At 37.2% G+C, this 12,332-nt stretch overlaps 1 protein-coding gene across 5 annotated transcripts in view; it reads left to right on the top strand.

Annotated features, from left to right (window-relative positions):
• The first annotated feature begins 658 nt into the window (after nt 1–658).
• The window catches only part of ttll7 (tubulin tyrosine ligase-like family, member 7), an 88,673-nt gene continuing 76,999 nt past the window's right edge, over nt 659–12,332 (top strand). For 3 of the 5 annotated variants that reach the window (XM_032572661.1, XM_032572663.1, XM_032572659.1), the window contains exons 1-4: nt 826–1,085; nt 7,845–8,234; nt 8,579–8,710; nt 11,978–12,099. In XM_032572661.1, coding sequence (XP_032428552.1) covers nt 8,210–8,234; nt 8,579–8,710; nt 11,978–12,099 — 279 coding nt within the window. In that variant the 5' untranslated portion in view covers nt 826–1,085; nt 7,845–8,209. Of the gene's footprint in view, nt 757–825; nt 1,086–7,844; nt 8,235–8,578; nt 8,711–11,977; nt 12,100–12,332 lie in introns of those variants that run through there. The other 2 variants (XM_032572660.1, XM_032572662.1) reach the window with 2 other exon arrangements.

Here is a 12,332-nt window from a genome sequence, read left to right as displayed (position 1 = left end):
AAAAAAAAAAAACACTTCACATGTTCCAAGTATTTTTCTATTGTATTCTTTGCTTACTTATTGGAGTGCAAGTAAATATAACCACCTGCTCTGCTGCAAACAGTACAATTTGGCTCCCAGGTGACATCAGGACTACACAATTACAAACACAACAGGGATCAGTGGATTTTTAACAGTATTAATGTCCTATTCACTAAAATGATTAACTTTTTAAACTGTTAAAGGTTTTTAAAAATTCTGCCACTACTAATAATATTTTATGAACATGTCACATACCTCGTAAAAATATAGATTTAAAAACAAATATATACATTAAAACAAATTGGCAAAAGTTACTCCGCAGATGTAGGTAATGAGTAGAGAAACATTATGGATCAATAGTACAGATAGAATCTACAATAAATATTACAGCTAGTACTGAAATTTAGCAGCTGAACACAAGAAACCACAATCTAACTGCAGAAGATTTCAGAAACAACACAAAGGTGAGAGTTAGCACACATTTTAATGAGCTAAATGACACCTTGATAAAGTCTGAGGGAGACGCGCCCTTTAGCGGGACGGGATGTTTTTAGCACCATGGCCAGCGACACCGTTGCTAGGCAGCTGTTTGTGTCAGCAAGTGGTGAAGGAGGAGCCGCAGGCCGACTTGGCGTTAAACAGAAGCCTTGAGAAGCAGACAAGTCTCTCCTTTTCTTTTAAATAGTTATTTATCAACTATAACGTGCCGGTTTAACCCAAGAGGACCACAGTGCGGTAAGTGTCTGATTTCGCCACACTGCGAACGCAAACTTCAGCAGTTCATCCACGAACCCCCCTCTCACAAAGCGCTATTGGTTCCGCCCGGGGACTCGCTCCAGCACTCACAGCAGACAACAGGACTACAATACACTGATTTTATTTTATAATGTTTCAGTCAACGTCATTTATGAGCTATAACGCTGTTAGACACCACAGGCACTGAGTAGTCCTGGAAACACGGTTGGAAGTAGATGCATTCACCAAGGAGGCCTCAGTGTCTCTAAATGGCAGCTGTGTAATCGGAGTGGGACGAGGAAAAGAGCTGTACTGGAATAAGACATACGGTAACGTTAACTGTTGTTTTATCTGAGCAGACGTTGCTAAGCTAACTGTAGAGCAGCCCGGTGTCATTTATAATTAATTATTATACGGCGTCCCATTGGGGAGGAAATGCTGCTTAAATGTTGTAGAAGCATTTGAATTAAAACACCGTAGTTTGTTGTCATTCGCCAACATTAAGCTGTTGTACACTGGAGGTTAGCAGGATGCCAGGTCTGCTTCCCTATTTGCTTTTTTCCACCTGACCTATGCAGCTAGCTAGCATCCTATCTTTAGCAAGCCACTGCTAGCAGCTTATTCATAGCAGTATTACACCTGCTTCGGTTGTGAGAGATTTTATTTGTGAGCTCAAGAAAATCCCCCATCGTTAACGCCTTGCATGCCAGATTAAAGGATTTCATGTTGTGCTTGGATTAATCAAAAAAGCAAGACATCTAAAGAAGGGGGGATGGCCTGTAATCCTTCCTTCCAGTGATCTGGAAGATACCATATTGACTTCTTGCTGAGACAGGCATGATACAGTACAGGTCCCCCCACTGGTCTTTGCAGCATAAGCCCACTTAATAAATTTGCATTTAACTCAAGCCTTTTATGCTTATGTTCAGCAAGGCAACAAGCGCCCAGAGCCTGGCTAATTACATGAGAGATCTGGTGGTTGAAGATTTGATTTATTTAGTCCTGCTTGTAGTATAGTTTTCACTTTACACACCACATACTGGCAGAGCACCCTGTGGATGGCCAGCTCTGACAGAGAAGATGGATTATATAAGAGTTTAGCATGATTTCTGGATGGCATCCTAATTTCTGGCCTTCTCGCAGCGACACATTGTAATTAGAATAGAACATGTAAAATCTGTTTTTTCCCTTTCATGCATATCTTGGAGTCAGAATACTTATTGATCTCAGATTATTAACAATGCTGTTAACTTAAGGGCGGTCTAAGGTCATATTTGTATTATCATTGGATAGATTCTAATATTTGAGGTAATTCCTTCATAGTTAATATTTGTGTTTTATGTTAATATTGGTGTTTTTCTATATTTAGGCACCTTACCTTTGTATTTTGTTTAGTTATATTTCCTTCAGTGGAAAAAATGGTATTGCTTCTGATTTGAGACCCTTTAAAACAAACATATGTCTTACTCAATATTCTCACATTTGTTTACAAACCCTATGGCTATGGCTGTCCCTGAACTTTCTGATCTAGGTCATGAAGATCTGTCTTAGATGTGTGAATAAAGGACAGTGAAAACTTACCACAGTTTTAAGAAATATTATTATGAAGCATAGTTTAAAGTAATGACATGTGAACCTCTGTGTAACACAAAATATTGCACCAAAGCGCTGCTTTGTGCTAGTTTGTAGTGATGGTGAATTGAATTGATATTGCAGTGATGATCAGTCAAAAATATTGAGAAGCTGTTCTTATTCTATAAAATGTATTTGTTGTCATTTGATTTGATTAATCTACTTTAGCAAAATTGTACAATTACTAAATAACATTTTATTTTCTGTGCTTGCTGGACAGTTTATTATACCATTTTGCTGTTTATAGTACTCTTTAAAGTGTAACAAGCTGATATTTGTCACGCTATCTGGCTATGCTGCTTTTAGCATCATCACTGTTACCTTAAAATGAGTGATGCGCCTTGAGTTTGTGTTTTTCACAAATGAAATTTTTCAAAATAGCTGAATTTCTCATTATTCTGCTATATTCTGAGAATGCAGTCTTTTTTCAGTGAGCTCAGCAGACAGTGTGCTACAGCCAGATAAAACTAAAGTCTTAAGTTTATGCTTTATTCTGATCCGTTTTCTATGCCTTAGTTTTACTTCCTGTCTTTGGTTCAAACTATTTACCCTCTCATTGTTAGTCCTCACTTCCATCAGTTTTTACAAACTACCATTAATTTCTTTTTCCATTCCATATAGCCATCCTGATGTTCTAAAGAATGACCCATTCTCATGGTGTTACAATTTTCAGTAAAATGTCTACCACTGTTTTCTAGCATTTATTGTGCAGCATCTTTCCAATTTGTGTCCTGCTGCATCCCTCTTTGCTTGAGCTGTAAGCTTAGATATATGGATATCGATTTATTGTGGCTAATAGAAATGCTCATCTGATTTGTAAGAAAATGGTTGACTTCTAAATGTTTTTAAAACTATGAAAAGTTAAAAGCATCACTTCAGACGAAACAGTGCGTGGTGTGATAGTGTTTTTCAGTACCCTGTGGGTTGATAGCTCCCACACTCGTTCCTCCTCTTAGCTGGGAGGAGCCTCGAAACCAGAGTTGGTTACTATTTACAGGTAAATTTTGGTCCACAATCAATTCTAAACAGCTCTCTTTGCTGCTACTTTTATTCATATAATAATTTATTTATTTATTTATATTTGGTGTAACCTGACATCACTCTCCATGACACTTAATGTATCAAATATCCAGGTATGTTGCTTCTGTGACTAACGTGTGTTTTGCTATGTATATCTAGATAGAGAGTGAGTTTTTTCTTATAGGTACTTCTTAAAGATGTAGTATTAATACAGCTTAAATGTGTATTAATGCTACATATAAATTGCATTTGTATGTTGCATACACTAGCCCTAAAGACTTGGGCATACAACTGGGCATGCAGTTCAGACAGAGAGGATCCTGTATTTATACATCCTGCACATTCAGCGCAACATGAGGCAGTGCAATGTTTCCTTTAGCCTTTTGATTGTGGGTCTGATGACTGCGTTCAAGATGTAACACAGCAAGGAGATAAAACGAGGCCCCTCGGAAAGGGACAGCTTTTGTTTGGGTGTGACACAAGTTGTCATGTAGAAAGAGCACTCAGTTACCAATTTTTTTGCTTTGATGCAATTTTTACACAACTGTTTAAGATATCTTGCGAATTTGCCCTTCAGTAAAAAAAAAAATAATTTCATCGGAAGTGCTTTTTTGCTTTTTCCTCACAATTCAATAATGCCCATGCAAATATATTTAATCTATTGTTTAGTTTTAGTGAATATTTATAATGTTAAATTTCTATAGAATGGGACAATAAATAGTAACGATTGGTGATGAATATTTGTCTGAACATTTTATTGCAGCTTCCTTGCAAACAAACCAGCATTTGTTGTTCTTTTAAAGCCATAAGAGTAGAAAGGGGCGGAGAAAAGCAACACAAAGAGCTGACTCTTCACAAAGAAGCCTTTCTGTGTGTTGTGTGGCAGGAGCACACTGCATGATCTAAGCATTAATAGCAGCTCTGCACGCTTGACTTTGCTATGATGGCCTTTTGGCTCCCTCTCTTGGTCAAATATTTGTATTGCATTAGTTCATTTCTTTGACGCCACTAAAGCTTATGTGGGTAAAGGAAAAGAAAAGATGGATACTTTTGCAGTAATTTGGAGTCAGTGAGGTTGAAATTGTGATTTACTTCAAAATTTTTCATTTCTTTTTTCAATCACTAGTATGTACAAGGTATATAATAAAATCCAACAAACAGAAAAGGCATTACAAACGTCTTTCAGCTTAGTTCAGCATGGTAGAAATGTTAATTAGGACATGTTTTCATAATCTCTTTTACTCTGATTGTAGTTCAACAAATTTGAACTACGATCAAATTTTCTTTTTCTTTTTTGTCTATTAAAGTGCCTGAACTTTAATCGAACATTGGAATTATACATATAAGATGGTACAGAGATTTAGGAGATCCACAATGAATAATAGTGTCTGTAAAGATACTTGAAAAGTGAGTTTACTTGTTGGAGACTTACGTTTATTGTTTTTTCTATTTAAAGGATTGACATTATGTATTTTCTAGGCACATAGTGCCACATTATTGCACAAGCAAGTAACTATGTTACCTTCAGTTATAAAAATGTTGTATGTTTCAAACATAACTTAAAATTGGGTCTCTGTCTCCTTAAGAAACTCCTTCTCTTTCTGCCTTCATGATTGTAATATTGTGCTCCTCCATTATGCCATTTGCAACCGTTCTAGGAGTGTTGAACTGAAAAGTATTTTGTATTATGAGCTCAGCAGACTTGCAGTTTTCCAGGTGTTTGCTAATTGCTCTTGCCGCTAGTCTGGAGGAGCAGAGTTGGGGAGTCGCAGGGGAGGGTTATTCTGTGAGGTGGAAGCTTGGCTGGAGACTGCGTTTAGGCACTCCCGAATGGTTGCCATGGGAGATTAAAGGATTCCTCAAACATGCTTGAAAGAATCAAAGCAATGTTCCAGGTGTGTTTTTGATGAGGTACTAATATTTATCATGATTTAAAGCTTACTAATGTTTTACATAATACCCCCTTTTTAAAGGTGAGAACATGAAACAACAAAGTTTTTGGCTGTTTTTATAATAATCAAAAATAACTATATCAAAATGCCAGTGGTAAGTTTTTTTCTTCTTTGATATGCAATGTTTTTCTGTCAGATTTTCAGCTGTGTATAGAGACAGAGATCTTATGTAGGCAGCGTTCCCTGCATCCTTCACAGAGAGCTTTTACATTACAACACTGGGAGATGCGGGGGGGTAGGTTGTCAGCAGTACAGCCAGCCTCTCTTTATCACTCTGACTCTTTGTTGTTGCTCTCCCCTCCTCTCTCCGCTGATCTCATTCTAGTCCGGATCAATGTCCTGTGCTTACCACAGGCAGACCAAGAGGCTGACAGTGAGGACTACTGAATGATCAAGCAATACAATTAGATTGTTTTCTCACTCTAATTTGTCTAGAGACTGTTGATAGAATCAATGCAGTTGCTTTGTAAGCTGTCTCGTGAGCACATCTTTTTAAGCTCACTGATCCTGTAGTGAAGGAAAGTGGATGTGTGGACTGTGAGCATTGTTTGGTGGAAAGCACACTATTTAGTGTACTCCCACCACTAGAGGCTACTGTTGGTCTCTTTATGAAATTCGAAGAGGCACAGTAGGACATTACATGTTATTCATGAGTTAAGTTGTTTTATAGTCATTATTGTATTTCATTTACCACTTCCATATACATTTCCAGACTATTTTTGCATCCTTTGTTCATGTTTAAAGACAAAATGTCTTACAACTTATATAGTATCTTATTCATTTGCCATTTGAGCTTCAAGGAGACAACATTTGCCAATTTGTGGACAAGGGTAGGTAGTTATAAGGATTAATGGAAAGTTTTTACCACACGTGTTTTTATCCTGTTGGCTTGTGACCTATGGAAAAAAATTGGTCTCTTGGGACCACATGGCTTGTCATTACTTGCATTGCTTGCCAGTGTGTTGCATCCATATGAGATAAACAGAAATAATGACTTGAAAAACGATTCTATAAATTTGCCGCCATTACTTGTATGTATAAGTATACTTAAAGTATTTTAGATTACTTAAATAAGATGCGGTTGACTTATTATTTTTTTTCTTTATTAATTCACATTAAAATTTCAGTTTCCAGGAATAAATGTAGCTTGTAACTAAACCAACTGTGATAGGGTATAGAAAGAGTCTGCAGTTTGCAAACTTTTATGGTAGTTTACATTATTATGAAGTCAACGCAGAGGCCTTAACCATGCAATAACAATATGTTACATTACAAAACTATTCATGCCTCTTAAATGTTTTTACATTTTGTCTTATTAAAGAACGAGACAAAGCAGTGCTGATATATTTGTATTATTGCTTTAAAATATTAAAAGACTTCAAAAAACAATTATTTCTTGTTTTAAAAATGTACAGTTATGCACTACTTTGTAATTGTCTGTCACATGAAATCCTAGTAAAATGTATTGAGGTTTCTCAATACAAAGTAGTGTCCATTGTCATTGGCTGTCATTGGTTGTTCAATGACAAAGTGTAAAAAAAAAATGTAGGGGCATGAATACTTGCAAACAAATGTATATAGAAAAGCCCTAGTAACTTTTTTTTTGTTGCATAAAAACTAAAAGAATAACTTCAACCTTTTTTAAACTTTTTATTTAGAACTGTATGCCACTTTGTTTGGAGTTGGTTAAATTGAAAAAATTATTGAAAAGTAATGTTTGACCAGAGATTGTTTTTGCAGAAGGCCTTTAAAGCGGGGTGAGGTATTATGTATTATTTTCAAGCTTTGTACCATGTTATAATGTTATTTCCCCTTCAAAAACATATCCAGGTATGTTTTTGATATGTGTTGCTTTGATTCTGTCATGCATGTTTGAGAAATCCTGCAGCAGCAGCAATTAGGAAACACCTGGTGTTGTCGAAAATGAAGAAACAGAACATGAAAGTAGCAGAGCTTGTCCAACATGCTGCCACCCTGAGAGGTGCAGTTTGAACCTCCCCCCCTCCAAAAAAACATGACCTGAAACTGAAAAAAAAATTCTTGTCACTTAGTCCTTTTGCTGCTCAAATCAGCAATACTGGTAACTTGGACATGACAAGACAACAATATCAGATTTCATTCCAAAAAGGCTTTGAAGACAACCACCGAGTTGGGCGGCTGACTGATGCTAATTTCCTTGAGGTAACATCTCAATAAGCCACTGTGAAGATACCATCTGTTTGAATCCAGTGACCTTGTAGCCACACGATTAAACCCAGCAGGCACTCGAAACAATGTGATGCTCAAAACAGTTTGCTTGAGTAGTCCATTAATATTTTCACCATGATTCCATGAAATCAGGATGATTCCAGCCGACACAGTATTGAATAATTTAATTTGCAGTATTGTTTGTGGAATTTCTGAGCTTCATGCTGCTCGTCTTTGATTGGTTAGATGACTCTAAACTTTGCACCTATAAACAATGTGTTTTCATCTCCTTCACAGGCTTTCCACCCCCTTATCCTGCCCTTCCCTCCCTTTCCGCCCTGGCAGTCGTAAATAAGTCCAAGCCGTGCAGACCCCTGAGGAATCCTACTCCCCTCTGTGCCCTTTCCCACCGCTGCTACCCATGCCGAATCCCCTGCCCACTCAGACTCTTCTGCTTATGCTGCTGAAGCAGGCCAAGGAGATTCTCAGATGATCCATCGGGCTATTCTGAACCACATTGTCCACGCAGCCGGGGACGGGGAAGAGTAACTACTGCGAGTGTGAGAGAGCCCTTGGAGGGGGTGCTGTGAGCACCTTGTGAGGCCCGCCCACCAAGCCTGGCAAAAAGCTTGGTTTACCCCTTCTCTCTTTTAGCCCCTGAGATGCCCTCCCCTCCTAATGATGGAGGTGAGTAAGAGAGGGTCATTCCTCTCAGGACTGACAGGGTCAGCGTATTAGTTGCTCACGCTGAATTTGTGCATGCACTGTGACATACTTAAATCTACCTCCACACACACACACCCACCCACGCAAACACACACACACACACCGAAACTGTAATAATTTAAGGATTATGATGTATGGAACTACAGCACGCAAGATGAATAATCCACTTACATTCTTCCCCCATAAACAAAACTCTCTAAATCCCCTGCAGGAACAAGGAAAATACATTAGAGTTCTGCTTCTTTCCCTGTTCTGGAACACAAGCTGCGCTTGTATCTAGTTATGTTGTGTGTTATCTCCTCCAGAGGATCAAGGAGCGTCCCCCGTGAATGTCCCATCTGTGGGTTCCTACCGGAGCAGTGGGAAGAGGAAGGCGCACAGCAAAAAGAAGAAGGGCAGAATAACCGCCAATGTCTCTGGCACCAAATACGAAATAGGTATTCTACCTCAAAAGTTCAGACTTCCTTGGTGTCATAATGACTACATAAGTATGTGAAATTAAAAAAGAAACATGCCAGTGGGGAATTTAACTACAGGTGCAACTCAATAAATTAAAATATTATTGAAATGTTAATCTATTTCAGTGATTCAATTCAAAACTTGAAGCTCATATTTTTATATTACACAAAAAGTTATATATTTTAAATGTTTAAATGTTTCTGTTAACGCCCTGGGGTTATTAGGGTTAAGTGATTATGATTATAAGTTGCTTAATCAGGAGATTCTACAGTTAAAGTCCATCTCCTGGATACGTTTGTGACTTTGTGGCTCTTGAAGCATTGCTCAGACTTCAGTCCAAGCCCTCTGACTCTACTCCAAACTCTGGATTTTTACAATTATATTAATGATATGATTAGCATTCTGAGTGCTAATCATATCATTAGCACTCATTTTTTTTCTACCACATTTTTTGTTCTTCCACTCAACTTTCCAATTGATATACTTAGTTATAGGACTTGTTAAACAGCCATCTTTGTCAGCTGCGATCTTTTGTGGATATTGTTCCTCTTCCAAAATGACAGTGATTGTCTGCCAGACAACTCTCTAACCAGCATAGCATACAATCTCTGTAATATAATTTTTATATTGGTTTTATGCAATATTCAAATTTTACTATGTATTTTCTGAAAAATACATAGTAATAGATGAAAAACATATGAAATGATACAAATATTGAAACTAACATAGGCAATCAACTATCACTGTTTAAAGAATTTATCATCTGCAAGCTTTAATGCTCCAATGAAATTCATTAATAAATGAACTTTTTGATTATATTTTATTTATTAAGATGCACCTGAGTGAACTAAATCCATTCAGGTGCATCTGAATAGATTTACTTTAGTGACATAAAAAGAGGATTTGCTGCTTTTCATAGATTATAGGCATGAAAATTGATTAGAATAATCAGTCCTAACAGCAGTTGTGATATTATCCAAACTGTTTCCATCATTTCTTTTCAGTACACTGGTTCAGAAGACAGGTGAGAAACGAAATTAACCTACATAGACAAGTGAAAAGCCCTACAAACAAAGTCTCCCTTGAAAATTCTTCTATGTTTTTGTTTGTTTTGTAGAGTAATTTTCTGTTTACTGCAACTTTTCATTGAGTTTGAGGTTTGTTTTTCTCATATGAAAATGTAATGAGTAAGGAAGTTTAAGCCCGGTTTCTTCCTGTGGCTTAGTGAGTTCTGCAAAAACACCACAAATCCAACTCTAATGTTTCCTTAACAATAAAATCTGCCTAGGTGGATATATTTTTGAGAGAGCTTGCTTTTCTTTGTCTCAAATTACACCCAAATAGTTGCAGTTGAGCTAAACGGCTCACACAGAGAGAGTTCAGCCATATATGCTTTACATAAATCTTCTGTGGGGTAATTTAGCTTGGCGGTGAGTTGTCGTTCTTTTCAGTTTGAGATTAGCTAAAAGAGCACTGTAAGCACTCCTCTGAAGTCCAATATATTGTGTGGCAACAGAGTTCTCAGGGGTAAACTACAACCGATGAAAGTAAGGAGTCAGCAGCAGCGAGTAGAAGTCTGAGGCAGTCGGCATCCTGTTGGTAGACGGGAGTCCAGCTGTGAGTCAGTCATCTAGCTGTGACGGGACCCTCACAGTGGCCATTCTGAGGGTAGTTCAGGCCTATTTTGAGGGAAAATTAACACCACAGGCCAGATGGATCGCTTGTTTTTGCTTTTTTTGCCCCTCTTTTACCTTTTTTGAGAACCGATAATATCCCAGGTAAAGTTTTATGATGTGAGAAAATAGGATTTGGAATCTGCTTTGGGCCCATTCAGTAGGGAAATGTATGCTGAAGCACTTAAAATGGCTGTTTTGTGAGAATTGCAAGAAAAGGATCAATTATTGCCCTGCTGTACTAAAGGACCATACTGCTAACCGTAAGCATATGTCTGCTTTGATGTAAATCCTCCCTGTTCCAGTTAGCAAAACACTTTTAGTCTCTGCTGACATTAACAGATGGATGAAGTCACATTGGAAACATTTATTTCCCCATTCAAGTGCCATCACGCAACATTAGGCAAGCCTTCTCCAGGTTTGTAGACGCTTTCAAGAAATTAATTAATACTTTGTTTTGTTAGGGCATATGAATTTTTCATTAACTGCTGAATAATGAATACTTGCTGGATTAATGTCCAAGTGGGTTGCCACCTATCTCTCATGCTATAGGGTTTCCGGTGGGATTTGAATGCATTACAGTCAATTAATTTATCTTTTTCAGGAGAGGCATTACGATTAGCTGCTGTGCTACCATTTCATGAATAGTAAATATTGCTGTGAGCTTTTTGATCTATAACCTCCCAGATTCATCTTTTTATGAATGCACAGCAACATTTAGGCCTAGCAAAATGTTTGAGTGAAATATTGATTTGTGATGCTTGGTTAGGTTTAGGATTTATGGGTTCAAGAGAGAGCATGTTCTTTTTTTTTGCATCTATAACTTTGAGCTGCCTCGCTCTTTAGAACATGGCTGGTCAGATTTTAAGAGGTATTTCTAAAGATATGGTGACTTGCAGGGTTAAGCATATAAAGTGTCCATAACCTTTAAGTTTTCTTTCTTTTTTACCATTTTGTTAATTATCTTCAAACTGTAATAGATTTTTTGGGGGGATTTTGTAGTATAGACCAATAGAAAGTACTGCAAAATAGTGTAGAGAAAGTGATGCATGGTAGTGAGCCTTTGTAGTCTAACCCAGCTATATTCTGTACCCTTTTTTACTTTCTTCAAGGAATGGCTTTCTCCTTGGCATACTGTATATCTATAAAATTAATTGCTGTAGCCTTCACCATTAAATAATTTTTCTTGACCGATTCTCCCACCTAAGTGGTGCATTTCTGCATTTGTTCCAAAATTACCATCTCTTGGCGGCTAAAATAATTGAGGCCTATGCTAACTTTATTTACAATTAGATTAAATTTTATTTGCATATCCATCAATTTCTGGAAGGAAATTGTTGCACTAGATCTTATTGAAGGGTTTTAGAGTAAAGAGTTTTGTATTGTTCTTCCGTTTAGCAAATATGCACTTTGTGTGATCTATTTTGTTGTAATAACTTGACAAAATTTGAAAAAGTTGAAGAGATATGAATACTCTTGCAAGGCACTCAACATGTTTATTGTGGAGATTCTAACTTCTTTGCGGTACTTTTTTTAGAATAGATACTAATGTCTTTTTTATTTTTTATGCAGTACGAATAGTCACCAGCGAGATGGACTTCATCAAAGCACGGGATGATGATGAGACTGCCAACCTCATCTGGAATGACTCAGCGGTTCAGCATGAGAAAATTGTTGAGCTCAGGAACTATCAGGTAGACCCAACTGGCCAGTGTTTAAAAGTTGAAAATAATGTTTGAAAAGATAATTTGTTTTCTTTTAATATACTTAGATGAGGCCCAGTGCATATATGAATTAAGAAAATATTTGTAGTGCAATGTCCAAGAACAGAGCGCTGATTCACTCTCATAAAATGTTTACAGTGTTGGAATAAAATGTTTAAGATACACTTTTTATAAAGATTGTGTATTTAGCTGGCAGTAGAAGA

This window comes from Xiphophorus hellerii, chromosome 9 (genome assembly GCF_003331165.1).
Source record: "Xiphophorus hellerii strain 12219 chromosome 9, Xiphophorus_hellerii-4.1, whole genome shotgun sequence".
In the NCBI taxonomy this organism is placed as follows: domain Eukaryota; kingdom Metazoa; phylum Chordata; class Actinopteri; order Cyprinodontiformes; family Poeciliidae; genus Xiphophorus; species Xiphophorus hellerii.
The sequence above is the reverse complement of the archived record's forward strand: the minus strand, read 5'-3'. Positions and strand labels throughout refer to the sequence as shown.